Below are 16,665 nucleotides of genomic sequence, written 5' to 3' on the forward strand. Positions count from 1 at the left end.
CTCCGCCCCTCTTTGTCTTCCTTTGTTCAATGTCAATGACATACAAGCGATTTGATTTTCACATTTACCCCTCGGCATAAAACATACATCCGGTTTTTCAACTTACAACTTGTCAATTGTTTTCGGAACAAATATACCCCACTAGCGATTTAGCATTATTGGTTTCAATGGCTGGCTCAGGAGAGCTTCAAGCCCCATCAAAAATTGGCGTTGGACAGGACGCAGTTGTGCAGAGACAACTTGCGGGATATAGGCAGATTAAGAAGAGCGTAGTGGCTCAATAGAATGTGCATCAAAGCACTCTAATGAATTAGATCAATTCTCCTGCATGGACATGTTTATCTCCGCTCAGTTGTAGTTGTAACTCCTATGATCAAGTGACATGTTCCACCTCAACATAGTAATTCCGTGCGATACTAGTCCTACCCTCGGAGCAAGAGGTCGCATTATCGAGCAAGAATATCCTACCAACAATACTTTATGATATTGCTGTGCCCTCACAAGTTCTTTGTTGCGGTGATGTAGACAAAGCGCGCAGAGTATATACAATGTCAGGGTGGCATAGTGGAGCTTCCTGGGAACAAAGAACAGTTTATTGTACATAAAGTTTAGTTCTAGCCACCCTCTTTGTACTTCCTCGTGCTACAACGCAGTTCTTGTTCATCCCCATACTTGGGTCTGCGATGTGACATACACATTGTTAAGTGTTCTTAGGGCGCAGTTTCGTAAAGTCTCAGACACTGCATATGCCAAACGTGCAGAAGGGAAATTCCTGCATAACAAATACAGTTGTTCAGTCTGACAAACTCAAGGACAAAGGCGAATACGCGACGTCGTATAATCTGAGACGAGACTGTGTTCCTCAACGTTGAAACTCTTATAAATAGGGACTAAGACTTGATTATGAGTTCGAGTTTAGATTCAGCAATTCATCTGCTTACAGGAACAGGAATTACATTACGATACTCTCTGATAGCTCACAATAGCCCGCAGTTTGCAAGTTCATTCACACTTTGCAACAATTTACCATAAACAAGATAAAAGACGGAGATAGGCTTGACGAAATGGCATCCAGACCATATTCTTCTTCAACCCGGCGCTCGCCGTCGAGGAGGCGACCTCCAATGGGAGGCGGTTATCGTGTGAGTAGCACGCGGCACCGATCGCCGCAAAGGCCACCGAGATCACGACAGCCATCATGGGTACCCGGCGGCGACGCTGGGGGTGTCCAGTCCTCTCGCGGGCGCTCTCAGGGTATTCGAGGGCCTGCAAATGTCCACAATGACCCTTTTGTGGACAGTGGAAGGACGGCCCCGTTGGGTGAATGGTTCAGCATCCCAGGCGTCCGACCGGATTGGCGTTGGCCGGCATCAAGCGAGGGTGGTGGTGACACCGTCATGGAGGACCGAGATTCATTCAATGAGGATGAGGGCGAGGTAAGTGATTCTGCGGAACCCGACATGTTTGGAGCCCACGAATGGCGGCCTGCCGGACTCATTCGTCGTCCTGCCGTCCGACGGCCAGATCGTTCTCGTCGGGCGTCCATCTGATGAGGGCGAGGTAAGCGATTCTGCGGAACCCGACATGTTTGGAGCCCACGAGTGGCGGCCTGCCGGACTCATTCGTCGTCCTGCCGTCCGACGGCCAGATCATCCTCGTCGGGCTCCATTCAGGCCACCACCTCCCCGCACTCCATCAAGGCGAGCGCCCGGCAACCTACCTCCATCGAGGCTGCCTGCACGGCCCTCGCGTCCTTGGAGCCCCCCTCCCGAGTACTCACCACCTCGGAACTTGCCTCCGCGATACTCGACCCTAAGCGTCCGACCGCGCCAAGCAGTTGGCCGTCCTAGCCACTACCGCTGGTTGCGTGCTCGCGCAATCGGTGACCACGTCGTGGACACTGGTTACCATGTCGTGGGCACCATGCTCGAAACAGCAGGACAAGCCATGGTGGAGACTGGAAGTTACTTGATGGGTGAAAGGCGAGATGGACGGCGGAGAAGGTGAAGAGTGACGGCTAAGCGTTCAAGTCTTGAGCTTTGAGTGGGCCAGAAATCTGCATTTCTGGTTCACAGGTAGGGGTTCTTTGCCTTTTTTTTTTCAGACGTCTTTCAGCTTTGTTTTCTTTGTTCCGCCGTTTTCATTCCTCTTCATCGTACGGCACTAATGATAAATCAGGGATAAAATAAGAAAGAAACGAAAAATAAAGCGGCCCGGTGAACCTAGGTTGAGAATTCATATCTGAAAGAATTGATATCCTCCCTACACGCCACTTATAGGTAGCTTAGACAGCAATAAAAAATAAACAGGGAAAAGCTTGAGGAACTATTTCTTATACCTAAGAGATTGGTAAACTAGTCCAAACGGTTTTGTCAGCGGGCCGTCCCGTGCTTCAGACGCTTGACCATAAAAAGCTAAAGTTAGTATGTTGAACTAAAGTTGCACGCCAGCCGCTAAGGCTGGGTCAGTATCATCTTCTTTTTAAACACAAGGGAGGATGTAAATACAGACTTGTTGCCTCCTCCACAGGATTCGTGCGGTGGAGCGGTGAAGCTATGTACAGAGCAACAAGGGCCGTCGGAGGATTCTGCTTGGCCAACATAGTCAGTCAGTTAGGTTGATCGGAGCCCTGGACAATGAAGACTCCGATTCGGATGCATCACAGAATCCTAACCATCCACTCCCAAAAGACAAGTGGGCACATCTTGAAGCTATAGACACGTTTCTGGTGCAGGAAGCCATTTTTGAAGCCTTTAGGTCCAGCTTTCAAGCAACTGTCAATCCGCCTGCTGCGGTTGAAGCAGCTGTAGAAAACAAATACCAAGGCGGTCCAGCGGCTATTAATGAAACACTTTGATAAAGACTAATATGACGACGACTTTGGAGCCCCCTTAACGTGACCGGTCCCGTGGTTAGAAACAGAATGTGCTAGTATATTACGACCCGAGACTTCAAGACATAAGGCCGGCCTTTCCTTACTCATCTCCTTAGAACTTCTGCCTCTCTAGTTCTTCCTTTTCTGGTAGGTTCTCCTTGATAAAAAAAAATAAAAATAAAATAAAATAAAGGCAGGATTCCAACACCTGCAGAACCCGCTACCATCCAAAACACGGCAGATATCGAAAAGCGGTAATCCTCGATAACCCCGTTTATAAGCTCCGGCGTCGCCTTCACATCCCTCAGTATAAACCCCACCACTTCTCTGACATGACGCAGGGAGGCGAGCTCTTCTGGGAGCGGCCCTAAGGCACTGATCCCGCTGGAGAACAAGGCACCAAACATACTCGAGGACATAGCCAGCCCTACCAACCCGCCAAAGATACGAAAGGACACGATTATTCCGGCCGGCAGCCCCATATCGTCCACATCACACAGCGAGGCCTGGAGCGGCAGGTTCAGCAGGGAGAAAAAGGGGCCTATTCCTATGGCCAGTATCACCTGAAAGGATGCTTTGGCCACAAGTGTCGAGGAGCGATCCAATAGGGCAAATACGCCTGCCCCGCCGGCGGCAAACACCCAACTAAGCAGGATCAGAAGCCGGTATTTGCGCATCAGCTTTATTATGACTGCCGCTATAATGGCAAAGCCTATAGCGACGCAGCAGATCGGAAGAACCGTAACGGTGGATTGCAAAGAGGTGTCCATTTAGACTTCCTGGAAGAATAGAGGGATGGATATGATAATTGTAAAGTTAGCAATCCCATGTAGAAAGCTTATGAAGACCCTGTCCGGTTTTTGATTATCCGATAAGGGAAGACGGGTTCGATCGGCCTGGACTCGTACCATACGAAGGCGCACAGGAGAATTATGCCTAAGCACAGTGGAATTAATGTCTCGTACGAGGACCACGGAAATATGGCGCCAGCCCAGGCCAGTGGCGCTATAAATATTGTGCAGCCAGCGGTAAATAGAGCGATGCCGCCGTAGTCGACTCAACGCAGCTTCTCTCGGGCATATTAATCGACGGCTTTCAGCTTCAAAAAAGCCATCGCCAGGATCAAGCCGACGGCGGACAGGGGGAGATTATGCCATCTGATCCATAGCCACGTTACATACTAGCTGTTGCTGTTGTAAGGGATTTTTTTTTTTTAGCTGGCGAAACCCCGTGTTTCTGTAAAGAAAGCATAATAGCCATGTTGAGCTGCCGCCGCGACCCCGCCGCGAACGCCTATAATGCCACAACCACCCATTCGGGTACGCAAAACAAATGGCGAAAATCACAGATTTGCAAAAATAAAAAAAATATACAAAAACATACAACACCAGGTATTCCCCAGTGGTCACCCACCTGAGTACTAATCCGGCGATCGCTAGTTTATCTAGGGCAGAGCGGACGGGATGCCGAGTTTTCTAGTGTCTATGGTCGTATGTATGGGTATGTCTATTTTCACAAAATATATTGATTTGATTGTAACGGCAGGATACCCTCCCTATCCGTGTCGGCTTAGGCGGGTCGCAACGCTGGCTGTCCACTGCCACCGAGGCACCTTCGCGCTAGACAGCCGCTTTGGCGTCGGCCTCCAAGCAGAGCTCGAAACCCTTAGTGCTGCTAATCATACGTATGACTAGATATGAAAATAGCGTTTACATCTTATTATAGAAAGTTGACTTTGACTAAAGTAATGGGTATAACTCTCGTTTTAACGGATAAAAGCATTGGACCCCGAAACCTTCAGCTTGACGGCTATTTCCAGTGGGCTATGGGAGGCAATTAGGTCTTGTGCACTTTATTTAACTAAACCTATGTAACCTAGCTATATCCATTTATTTGTACTGAATACACTAAGTCCCCATTGATTTCCCATACTTATACCAGCTGTAACTTTTTGTCATCAGGAAGCCCCTGAGTTTTGGATAAATAATAAATGCCGTGTCAAGCTTCGCAGCGTCTACATTCAAACCCCCAGTCTATCAAATTTCTTTGCTCCACGCAGACGCCTTGAGCTTTCGGAACTTATCAAAGTCAAGAAAACTGGCCTAGGCAAACTCTTAAGATACAGCATTGTCTCTTCCCAGTTGTTTCGGTAGCATCACATGTCTCGTCCATCTACTGGGCCGACTCAACACAAAGTGCAAAATCTACGCCCGCAGGCGTGGCTAAGCGGCGTAGGTTGTGTTACAACACTTTGATAAGCCAAGGACAAAAGTAAAAGCGTCGAGAAGTGCTTTGCGCGGGAAGAAGCTTTTAGCAATCCCGTTTTGAATTCAACTATGATGTTGGATTCTCGGCACTGCCATTCTACTTTCAGCTGCAGAACGACCGACTGCGCTTATCCCTTTGATACATTGCCTCAGTCGCCCTTGGTCAAAACATGTTTATTCAAAAACATAAACCAGAAACCGCAGGCTCCAGCCGGCCTGAATTGTCGTAAGGTTGTCCATGACGCCGCTCCAGCGGCTGAGTTTCGCCGCCAGTCACAAGCCAGCCTGAAGTCTATAATTGGTCTGAAAGTGCATAGGCTCTCTGTCCTTGACCCTGGTATCGCTCATCCTGGAGAAATAGATCGCAGCTGAGAACGGCCCTCTCTATTAGTCGCTACTTCGCACGGGACTAGCCGCATCTATAATCATTGTCGAGACATGTGTTGGCGTGGGTTGGCCCATTAAGGCTTTTAGTGGGGTGTAGCCCCCATAGAATAGACTTAGTCCAATACATTATCTTTTGACCACCAAAACCACTATCGTCGACGTACGCCAACCAACTTCTTTCACATGGCACCGAAGCATATTACCTGCCTAAGTGGAGAAGACTTGGTATCTTCACTAGGTATGATACTGTACTGGGATGGTATTGACACCATGGTCTGAGTCAAGGCTCTACAGGCATCGAGATGGCCATGGTCGACTACAAATATGGTAGAATAGATACTCTGTTCGAACAGAACTAGTCTAGTAGAGACCAGTCCAGTACAGGCTTGAAGCTTCTCTTAGAGGGCATCCAAGTCTGGCTCTCTCTAGTGCGCTGCTGGCAGGTGATAGCGCCGTGGTAGAGTTTCAACCCGACCCTAATCAGAAAGTCTATGAAGCTGATTTTAGTTGAGAACGAGGATGAGGCGTATCCCAGTAGCAGAGCCGTCGACGATTGCTACAATGGCTACCCAGTTTCTGAGAGGGTAAGCCTCTATATAAAGTCTGCACGAACGCCGCTCAAACCATCCGAGCTCCTCAAGCCAATGATGAATCTCAATCTTTCTGTCGGCTATCCTTTGCAGCTATGACCAGCAACCCAGAAACCATTGTCCAGAATGGACCCCCCACCCGGGGAGACTTTCCTCAAGGCGAATCCGGGAACAAGTTGTCGCGAAACAGGGGCTCCATTGATACAAGCAATCTCGCGACGCCTAAGCGATTGGTCGTTTGTTGCGATGGCACCTGGCAATCATCGGTATCTGGACTAAAGAATATCCCTTCCAACGTGACCAGACTTGCGCGTTCCATCGCCGATCATGGGATGGATGCCAATGGCAGGGTCTGCGAGCAGATTGTCTATTACGACTCCGGCATTGGTACCGGAGAACTCAGCAAAGGAGAAAAGGACCGGCAAGGTGGCTTCGGCATAGGGTTTGTGGGCAACGTGATCGAGGCGTACAATTTCATCGTCCTAAACTACCAACCAGGTGACCAGATCTTCTGTTTTGGCTTCTCCCGGGGAGCGTACACTGCGCGTGCAGTGGCAGGTCTTATCAACGATGTCGGAGTGATCTCGCCAAGGGCATTGCAGGACTTCCCCGAATTGTATGCACTGTATCAGAAACACGAAGACGCTTTCACATTCCGGAAATCTACCGCCTATCGGGAGTGGGCTTATGGCGTCCTCTCCGCTGAACAACCTCGTGGAGATCAAGAGCCGGCTAGATATGACAAGCCGCCACATGGTGATGCCCCCGAGTCATCAAGAGTGGTTGAAGTCGTGGGTGTGTTCGATACCGTGGGGAGCCTTGGTATCCCAGACATGATGTGGACAAAATGGAACTTGAAGTTTCTCGAAAAGGTTGTGGGTATTCCCCAGGTCGGTTTCCATAATGTGGCGCTCAGTCCATGTAAGAACCCTCGAATCCTTCAACAGGAGTCAGACTTAATATCTAGACAGATATTCGGCATGCATTCCACGCGTTGGCTGTCGACGAACACAGGAAGCCGTTCTCGCCTACGCTATGGCAGTATCCGACTGATGATGAATTATGTCCGGAGAAACCTGCCAAGCCATATGGTAAGCTATGTAAAGAGTGGGAGAATGTGACACCAAGTACTCCCATAGATCAAGTCAAGGTCACTTGGAGCTCTTTGATCGGCCACCAAATGTCCGAACACTTGGAGGATTTGGAGCATAATAAACCAGAACTGCTACAAGTTTGGTTCCCAGGAGTTCACATCAACATCGGAGGGGGTAGCGATGATCTCCTCAAAGATTTGAAGGGCGACTTGGAACGTGAGTAGACAGGAGTTGTCCCAAATAGCTTCGCTGATGGTCATAGAAATCGCCTTGATCTCGTTCGCTTGGATGTGCGAACAAATCGCGCCTTATCTCCAGCTGAGAGGAGGTAATCTATCGCAGCTCGCAAAGGACACAGTTGAGGATCGATATAACTTGATGCGTCCAGCGTTGGACTCGGTTGCCCGGGGCGACAAGGACTACGGCTCACACTGGTTATTGAGCAAGGCTCGGGCAGCCCTTGATTACACCGGGATACACACGGCACAGCCCAAGAAGGTTGCCGATGATACGGTCTATGGCTGGGCAATTGGCCCCATCGTCGACAGCTTTACCGGTGCCATGATGGCAGCTGGTTCCGAGGACAGAACCCCCGGCCGCTACCCCCGGGACACCACCAGCAAGAAAGCCATCAAGTCGGGTGACACGAACGAGATGATACACCCCTCGGTTGGTTATCGGAAAGAGAAGCGGCGCCAGGACTACGACCCACCAGCGCTGAAAGGTTTCGAGCGAAAGCAGTCAGGCCCCGAAGGTTTCATCTGGACAAATGGGAAAACTACGATCCCCGAGTATAAAATCAAGCCGGCTGATGTTTTCACACGGTACATCGCCGGCCGCGACAAGTGTGATCCCAAGCTCTTGGCTTCCAACTATTTTGGCAGTGTGGACCGGGTGGTCGGTCAAAAGGCTGTTAAGCTTTAAGACTTTGAATTTCACTCGGCGGCTTACGCCCGGTTCAGCAAAACGTGGTTTGAGATGTGAGAATCAAATATAAAATTACATTTGGCACGGATATTGTTCTATTAATTTGAATAAACGCAAAGAATGCTCTGCCTTACGGAGTTCAAAATAGTCTTATATGTGAAAGTAAACTCTTCTACCCTACGAATCAGGAAAAGGTGAAAAAAATATCGAGCAAAAAACATACAACACCAGGTATTCCCCAGTGGTCACCCACCTGAGTACTAATCCGGCCATTACTAGTTTGACTAAGGCAGAGCGGACGGGATGCCGTATATTCTAATATGTATGGTCGTATGTGCTAACTCGTTCCATTAGATTTCCTTATATTCAAGCAGCGCGAATCTGCAGTCAATCTTCCCACAGAGCCTTGAGAGCCCGTTCCCTGCTAAGCGATCAATACTGTGAACCTCATGTGATTGCGTAGGCCAATTGAGTAAATGGGCAATCTTCTCAGAAAAACTCACTTTGATTGCGGAGCAGCCGCATCATTCAGCTGAATATGGCTGGCTGTCATGATGCATGATATGACCCTGCATCAATACGACTATTGTTCCAACAACCTGGGTCAGGCACAAGCCCAAAGGCCTAGATCTCTGGAATGCATGAGATAGTTGCCATCTGAGGTCGTTTCTGGAAAGAAAGTGGTCACGAATGCGGTTAAGTCGTGCAAGAGTGCCGCCAGTACGGTTCTCGGTTTTTTGTCTTTTTGGGGATGGGATGTTCAAGTCTTGGCTGAGTTGACACCATCGGCGCTATATATTCGAGATCACATTACCGCTGTGGGCTTGCGCTAATGGGACGCCCGCACAGCGGCTGAGATGTCAACCTTCCAAGAGTTGTCCAAGAGTTGGCCAAGACTGTTATCAACGAGTCAAGAGATCAAGACCAGGTTCAGAATCAAGCAAAGACTGCGATTTGGGGGGAATAATGCCTCTGAGGCTGGACGCCAAGTACGAGTTGCAATTTGCGCCAACATGGCGCAATAGTGGTGAGAAGACCGAATTTTTCTGCAGCAGAGCGACAATAGAGACGAGAGGCATTGTATAGAGAATAACGCCGTATATTATATGATTATAAAAGTAAGACAGCATTTCTGCATTTGGTCTTGCATTGTGGTACCTGTCCATCATGATTGCGAATAAGGCACATGCCATTGGTCAGACGAAAGATTTGCAGACTATTCAATTCTGATACGATTTGAGCTAGCCGGCATGTCTTCATCTATCGAAGAAAAGCACGCGACGACAAGTCCCCGAGCGGCTTCTCTAGACACCTCGCTCAGTGTTGTCGACTCCGAGGGCTATGGCTCGTCAGACGACCACATCTTCAAGGACCCTGCAGTAGCTAGCCACTGGCTCGGTATTTACGAACAGGCAAACTACGAAAACCGACACCGGTTCGACCCAACCCTGCAATGGACTGCCGAAGAGGAGAAGAAGCTGTTGCGGAAGATTGACTTTAGAATCAGTGAGTACGCCCTTGAATGCATGACTTGGTTGGTGGTCTTCAACATGCAAACATGAACATATTGTATTGTTCCACACCCCTATGGGAACTTACATGTTAACAAATGTCCTATAGTGGTGTGGGCTTGGGTGATGTTCTGCGCTCTAGACATTCATCGCAGAAACATCAACAGAGCCATATCTGACAACATGCTCGCAGAGATTGGTAAGACTTGACTACTCCACCCGAAAGACACTTCAAGGCAGGCGACTGACTGGGTTCTTAGGTATGGATACAAATGACTTCAATTACGGACAGACCATTTTCCTTGCCTCTTTTCTTGCTGCTGAGCTGCCCAGCGGTCTCATCAGCAAGAAGCTAGGAGCTGATGTTTGGATCCCCAGCATCATGGTGTGCTGGTCCATTGTTGCTGGTTCTCAGGCCTTTCTATCCAACAAGGCCGGCTTCTACGCCATCAAGGCTCTTTTGGGACTGTTGATGGGTGGATTCATCCCGGATATTGTTCTCTGGTTGACCTACTTCTACAAGAGTAATGAGCTACCTACCAGGCTGTCCTGGTTCTGGACTGCCTTGTCCACAGTAAACATTGTCGGATCGCTTCTTGCTGCTGGCATTCTTCAGGTATGCACACCTTGTAGTTCTTTGCTTATTTGGCATGGACTGACCTATTGATAGATGCGAGGCATTGGTGGCTGGTCCGGCTGGCAATGGCTTTTTATTATCGAGGGCATCATTACGCTGATTATCGGCATTTTCTCTTGGGTTCTGATGCCTCCAGGCCCCTGTCAAACTCGCAATTGGTTTCGGGGCAAGGATGGATGGTTCACAGAGCGCGAAGAGGCCATCATGGTCAATAGGCTCCTTCGCGACGACCCGAGCAAGGGAGACATGAACAACCGCGAGGCCGTGGGTATCACGCAGCTATTCTCGGCGATCAGCGATTGGGAAATGTGGCCACTGTACCTCATTGGTTTGATGGCTTACATTCCTCCTTCGGCACCGAGCACATATCTGTCCTATATCCTCCGACAGCTGGGATTCTCAACCTTTCAGGCAAACTTGTTGGCCATTCCGTCGCAATTTCTCTTTGCCATCAACTTGCTCGTCATCACTTGGGTATCCAAGAAGGCAAACGAGCGCGCCATCATCTCTTCGCTGTCCAACACCTGGATGTTGCCGTGGCTCGTCGCCCTCGTGTGCATTCCTTCGACTGCAAGCCCTTGGATACGGTACGCGCTCATGACTGGTCTTCTCTCGTACCCCTACTGCCATGCCATCTTGGTCGGTTGGAACGCCAAGAACAGCAATGCAGTGCGCACGCGGGCCGTGTCGGCGGCGCTATACAACATGTTTGTGCAAAGTGGTAATATCATTGCCAGCAATATTTATCGGGATGACGACAAGCCCTTGTATATCAGGGGCAACAAGATCCTCGTGGCGATTACGGCCTTTAACATTGTGCTGTTTTATGCCGTCAAGGTGTTTTACATTTGGCGAAATAAGGTTCGCGAAAGGCAGTGGAACGCGTTGACGCCCGAGGAGCAGCAGGATTATGCCGTGACCACGAAAGATACGGGGCCGAAGAGGTTGGACTTTCGTTTTGCGCACTAGATGTTGAGATGTCGCGCTGTCGTCATTATTCTTCGATAACTGATCATTGGAGCAAATAAAGGAGGGGGGTGTTCCAATGTAATCCATTAGCAGCGGCCCATTAATCGGAATTAACGCGCATGCTCTGGGAAAGAAGTCGGCTTCAAAGTCAGAACATCGGACATATCGTCTTATGATTCGGCGTTTAATAGACATGCAAGTACGGAATAAGACGCATCTTGGCTGTTGGCGCTCCACCATAACCAGTGGCGTTGGCCTGGCGGGGTTATGACGGACTTCCCACTTTGTGTCCGTTCTGCTAGTTGCTGGGTTATTGTTTCGGTGCCCGAGGAAGATGAGAAAGCTTGTTTCTGCAGCGCGAATTGTTTATATCAAGAGACTGCACGGAAAGAATTACATTTATCAGTAAATATTTTTGAAACTTGCACCTACATTGCATTGTCAAAATCAATCTGCTAGTGCACGTATTTTCAATCATTCAAAACATGGATTCATCTGGCCTATTCAGAGTCGACGGCATGGTGGCTGTTATTACGGGCGGAGGAAGCGGAATCGGGCTAATGATGGCCAAGGCCCTGGCCGGCGCCGGCGCAAAGAGGGTATATATCCTCGGGCGACGAAAGGACGTGCTTGAGAAGGCCGCCTCCGAACATGGTAGCATCGTTCCGCTGGAATGCGACGTCAGCTCCAAGCAGTCATTGCAATCTGCTGTCAACACCGTGGCCAAGGAGAGCGGCTTTGTAAACCTTGTCATTGCCAACTCGGGCACCTTGGGACCACCAAACCGCTTCAATGCCGAGCTGTCCATCTCGGATGTCCGCAAAACCCTTTTTGATGATGTAGACATGGACGAGTTCACCCAGGCCTTCCACGTCAACGTGACTGGCGCCTACTTTACCATGCTCGCATTCCTTGAGCTCCTTGACGCTGGTAACAAGAACGCACTCAAGGGTGGCTTCGGTGCACCTTTGAAGGCCGGCAGCGATGTCCCCTCCATTCAGAGCCAGGTCATTGTAACGAGCAGCATCGCGGCTTATTCCAGGGCCCAAGCCTCAAACCCGGCTTATACCGGAAGCAAATCAGCGATTGCCCATCTAGCAAAGCACGCGAGCAGCAATCTGGCCAAGTATGGCATCAGAGTAAACGCGTTGGCTCCGGGCTGTCAGTGGACTCGTCCCTATCATTCAAATGGAATAACTAACAGTATGCAGTGTTCCCCTCTGAGTTGGCCGCAGGCATGATTGGATCACGCGATCCTGGAACCGAAACATTTGATAACCCAGCATACATCCCCGTTCGGCGGTTTGGTGGCGAAGAGGAAATGGGTGGAACGATCTTGTACCTTGCAGGCCGGGCTGGAGCTTTTAACAACGGGTTGATCCTCGTGAATGATGGTGGAAGACTGTCCATCATGCCGTCAGAGTACTAAGGAATCAAACCAAGAGAGACGCGTGCCCGCCGGAGATGTGCATCTCGCTTCGGGCAGCTTTTTTAAATGAAGACAAATGTATCCCGAGATGGAAGATTTACTTTTTTCTCAAGCCGCATAGTTTGACCCTCAAGGTGATTTGCGATGAGGAAAAAATGGCGAAAGGGCCACCTCGTCAAGCACGCGCTGGGGGCGTCACAAGAACGAGGCGCCGCTTTGTCCGACGATAAATCTTGAGTGACTCAAATCAAAATTAACTCTCTCCATGGACCTTGAAATATTAAGGAAGGAAGCTCCCTTTCCAAGAATTATTTTCTGTAGTCCATCATCCCTCCATTTATTTGCTGCCTCACCGCATACAAACTTTCTGCTCTTCCGATACTACAACAACAACGTCACGCAAAATCAGCAACTCGCAACGCGCTCAAACTGCAATGATTCGCCGACAGGCTCGGGCCATGAAGAACATGGCATCACCCGATCATTCTATAATGCGCTCCCGCCCCGACATAACAAAAATAAATCAGGAGCGTTCCATTTCGTGGATTGCTTTTGAGCAACCGAACCCCGCCATTTACAGAGATCACCGACAGCCAGCCTCAGAATTCACCGATGATGCGCGGGAGAGAAAATTGAACACGAAACAACAATTGTTGCCTACCGTTCACGGCCTTCAAAATGCCAGCCAAAATCAGCTATCAACAAGGGATCACTCGGCGTCGCAAAATTATTCTGTCCATGTACACATCCGAATTTCTGCGCAGCCAGAAGTTGGCAATATGACCCCTCTTCATCGTCTCACTTGCAGACCGCCCAATAAGGATCCCGAGTTGCCTTTTGCGTGGCAACCCAAGTTGCAGATGCGGACGCATCTACAGGACGATCCTTTGGACGCCTTGAATCAGATTTTTGGCCCAGTAAATGCTTTGGAGATCGTTTATGAATTTGAGTTCTTACGAAGTGCGCAACGGCCACGAAACCTACAAAGTTGTTGGCCAAGGGAAAGGCTGCAACTGTTGGATGTACATTCGATCTGAGAAGCGGCACCTCATCAACGTATAGTGAAGAAATATCATAGTCAAGATGACTCTGGGGAGACTCCACAAATTGCCTCCCACGTCCGTCCTTATACCGAATGGTGCCCTGGCCGATACATGTTTACCAATACCTTGTTCCCTATAGGCCCCGGCCCGGTCAAGTGCTGAAAGTGCAACAGATCTTGCACGCCAGGATTGTATATACTAGGTAAAAATATTTAGAGGAACAGATAGCAGCTTGGGGCGTTGTTTTCCTTCCAATTTTACTAGCAGAATGTAGAATGGTAAGAGAAAGAGTTGCAATATACCTCCCTTTGCTTTTGCACAGCCAGTCTGATAACAATGGAGGAGGCAAATATGGAATTTCTCGATCAGTAATTTATGCTACTTGGCTCCGAGTCCCCAATAACTGTGGGCGGAGACACTGGCCTCGCTGTACTACATTTTATCTTGGAGGACCTAACAGCCATCGTAGTTGCGGACCTGCGTTGGAGAAAATCCCGTCTCAGGTGTAAGGTACCTACTAGGTAAGCTAACGATGCGCTATAGTCCACTGAAACCTTGGCCTGCGGCTCTCCTCGCTCGACGCTCTAGCGCACAACTTGGACCACAAGGGCAATGAATGAGCGACAGGCGCGACGAGACCTAGCGAATTGCTTGATATCTGATCGCCCAGGCTCAGAGCAATGACTGCAAAACTTCGTGTTTGCAAAGCCAAAGATAGCTGGTTATCTTGTGGGATCACCTGAAAAGGGTCAGGTACGAGAGAATAGACTCTCTCTCACCGCAAGGCTCAAAGCGCACCCGTCAATCGATACAAGCAATCAATTTGTCTAGTTCAGGGACATGTCTATACTTCAAGCGAGCATGTACACTTGGGCCATGTTTTCGGTTTGCATAGACATCTATACGATGGGTTTCAGGATCAGGAGAAAGAAGGACTTTATTCCCAAAATGTACGGCTTGTGTTCATCGCAGTGATGATCTCTGCAGCATATAAGGATGAATGGCTGTTGCCCAGAAGAAGCGCGTTCTTGACATCACAACCGACACCAACAGATGATATCTTATACTTGACGTGAATCATTGTACTCTAATCATATTCAACTCGGTTGAGATCTTTTACTTTCCCTTGCACCGTCATCATCTAGTTTCTTCCAAGATGGCTCCCGTCGAGACAAGCATTTCAACTACCATCCCAGCCGGTACATCGTCTCAGTCCGTCATTGCCGTTCTGCACAACCACGACCTGTACATCAAGACGGCCTGCCCACAACTCATTTCCTACAAGCTAGTATCCGGCACCCCCGCGCTCAACGAACCGTGCATCTACGAAGTCACGGACAAGAAGCCCATTGGACAGACCACCTATCCTCTTACCCTCACCAACCGCGAGGACGGTATCGACGCCTTTATTGACGCCAAGGCGCCCACTGGAGCCATCCGCCTCGAAAGCAAATGGCGCGTGGTCGGCGAGAAGTTGGAGGAGAGCATCAGAATTGACTCTAATATGTTGATGAACAAGATGATCAAGGGAAACGTGGAGAAGAGTCATCCTGCGCAGCATCAGGGACTCCTACAAGCTGTCAAAGTGTAGGGGGAGACTCAAGTAGACAGGCGGATGGGTTTGGCAAGAGGCTTTAATAGAATCTGGTTCTTTTTTTATGATTTTTCTTCGTGTCAGCGAAATGGAAGATCCAATTCAAAGCCTTTCCCGTGTCCTCTGTGTTCGCGCGCATTGTAGCTCAGGTGACTGCAAAGTCGTCGAGCTATAACGAGAGTAAATCCAAACCCTACACATGCCAAGAAAGAGCAAATGGTCTTTGATGTTCAATCAAACTCTCTTACCCGTCTTTACGTATTTTAATTCCTCATACATGTGGTGTTTCTATCTCTTCACTGACGTTTGTCTTTTTGTGCATCTCGCCCAATTCCATGTCTCTTCCGAGACCCTCATTCTGTTCGACCATGCCTTTTTGACTGTCGGTATCCGAGTCCAAACCCTCAAGGTCGACACCACTGCCCTTGCGCAAATATTGACCTCTGGATCGAGTGCGCGAATTGGCGCCCGAAAGATGACCCACTGGCTGACCTGACTGGCCTGTCGGCCGGTCTCCGTAGCTGAGAGGACTGGAGCGGAGGCCCAGCCGGTAGCTCACAATGCGGAGGACGGGCTGGAGGGCTGGAAAACATCCGCACCACAGGCCAATATGACCTTCGAGGTCGGTCCACAGACCAATTGTCGCCATTTTGTACGTCCTAGTAACCGTGCAAATTAGAGAAATGAAAAAAAAAAAAAAATCAACAAGTCCGAGGTAAGAATCCCTTACGAATCAATGGCAAAATCAAGCGTCTTCATGTAGTAGAGGCGAACAATGCCCGTAACGACTACAAAAACTCCGACGCTGAAGACGAGGATAACCTGAAACATCTTGCGGGAAAACATCATCTTGGTGTATATAACCCAGATTGGCAGGGCCAGGAGGACAAGATCGGTAATGATGCCGACGACTGCATGGCCCGTCATCATTGCTTCGTTGGCGTCGGTCGAGACGCAGTCCAGGCCTGGGGTTCCCGGTGGCTTCCAAGTATCTCTGCGGCAAGACGTCAGTCTAGGCTCCGTACCAAGGCATTGTTCGCTCGGAAGTCGTACCCAACCGGGGTGCACTCGAATAATTTGTAGAAGAAACATGTCATGGTCTGGATCAAGACGGTAGCGGCTGTTGCGTATAATATGGACATGAACTTTTCTGCCACGATTGTCAGCGTTTGAAATAATTCAACGGACTTGATCAGATGAGCTTACTGTCTTTGTCCTAACGAGGAAGAAATGCAATGATCGCCAATCGCATAAACCCCACAGACCAAAAGTAAATGAGAGCTTGTGTTGTCAGCGACTAGTATGAAGGTCAATTTAGCTTGGACTCTCCTTTTAGATTTCT

At 49.3% G+C, this 16,665-nt stretch overlaps 7 protein-coding genes across 7 annotated transcripts; 5 read left to right on the forward strand and 2 right to left on the reverse strand.

Annotated features, from left to right (window-relative positions):
- Positions 1 to 1,124: 1,124 nt before the first annotated feature.
- PFICI_05772 (uncharacterized protein) lies at positions 1,125 to 2,007 on the forward strand (the record flags this gene model as incomplete). Its single annotated transcript, XM_007834353.1, has 2 exons — positions 1,125 to 1,436; positions 1,525 to 2,007. 2 exons carry the CDS (start codon positions 1,125 to 1,127, stop codon positions 2,005 to 2,007), a joined length of 795 nt encoding a protein of 264 aa, XP_007832544.1.
- Positions 2,008 to 6,214: 4,207 nt separating this feature from the next.
- On the forward strand, positions 6,215 to 8,137 carry PFICI_05773 (uncharacterized protein; the record flags this gene model as incomplete). Its single annotated transcript, XM_007834354.1, has 3 exons — positions 6,215 to 7,040; positions 7,091 to 7,429; positions 7,476 to 8,137. The coding sequence occupies 3 exons, from the start codon at positions 6,215 to 6,217 to the stop codon at positions 8,135 to 8,137; spliced, it is 1,827 nt and encodes a 608-aa protein (XP_007832545.1).
- A 1,253-nt stretch (positions 8,138 to 9,390) lies between these two features.
- On the forward strand, positions 9,391 to 11,257 carry PFICI_05774 (uncharacterized protein; the record flags this gene model as incomplete). The annotated part of the gene is made up of 4 exons (XM_007834355.1): positions 9,391 to 9,646; positions 9,761 to 9,850; positions 9,912 to 10,267; positions 10,322 to 11,257. 4 exons carry the CDS (start codon positions 9,391 to 9,393, stop codon positions 11,255 to 11,257), a joined length of 1,638 nt encoding a protein of 545 aa, XP_007832546.1.
- A 485-nt stretch (positions 11,258 to 11,742) lies between these two features.
- On the forward strand, positions 11,743 to 12,686 carry PFICI_05775 (uncharacterized protein; the record flags this gene model as incomplete). Its single annotated transcript, XM_007834356.1, has 2 exons — positions 11,743 to 12,418; positions 12,469 to 12,686. The coding sequence occupies 2 exons, from the start codon at positions 11,743 to 11,745 to the stop codon at positions 12,684 to 12,686; spliced, it is 894 nt and encodes a 297-aa protein (XP_007832547.1).
- A 2,199-nt stretch (positions 12,687 to 14,885) lies between these two features.
- PFICI_05776 (uncharacterized protein) lies at positions 14,886 to 15,320 on the forward strand (the record flags this gene model as incomplete). The annotated part of the gene is made up of 1 exon (XM_007834357.1): positions 14,886 to 15,320. One exon carries the CDS (start codon positions 14,886 to 14,888, stop codon positions 15,318 to 15,320), a length of 435 nt encoding a protein of 144 aa, XP_007832548.1.
- A 274-nt stretch (positions 15,321 to 15,594) lies between these two features.
- PFICI_05777 (uncharacterized protein) lies at positions 15,595 to 15,972 on the reverse strand (the record flags this gene model as incomplete). The annotated part of the gene is made up of 1 exon (XM_007834358.1): positions 15,595 to 15,972. One exon carries the CDS (start codon positions 15,970 to 15,972, stop codon positions 15,595 to 15,597), a length of 378 nt encoding a protein of 125 aa, XP_007832549.1.
- Positions 15,973 to 16,049: 77 nt separating this feature from the next.
- PFICI_05778 (uncharacterized protein) lies at positions 16,050 to 16,420 on the reverse strand (the record flags this gene model as incomplete). The annotated part of the gene is made up of 2 exons (XM_007834359.1): positions 16,050 to 16,317; positions 16,377 to 16,420. The coding sequence occupies 2 exons, from the start codon at positions 16,418 to 16,420 to the stop codon at positions 16,050 to 16,052; spliced, it is 312 nt and encodes a 103-aa protein (XP_007832550.1).
- Between the last annotated feature and the right edge of the window lie 245 nt (positions 16,421 to 16,665).

This window comes from Pestalotiopsis fici (assembly GCF_000516985.1).
Source record: "Pestalotiopsis fici W106-1 unplaced genomic scaffold PFICI_Scf_3, whole genome shotgun sequence".
Lineage (NCBI taxonomy): Eukaryota > Fungi > Ascomycota > Sordariomycetes > Amphisphaeriales > Sporocadaceae > Pestalotiopsis > Pestalotiopsis fici.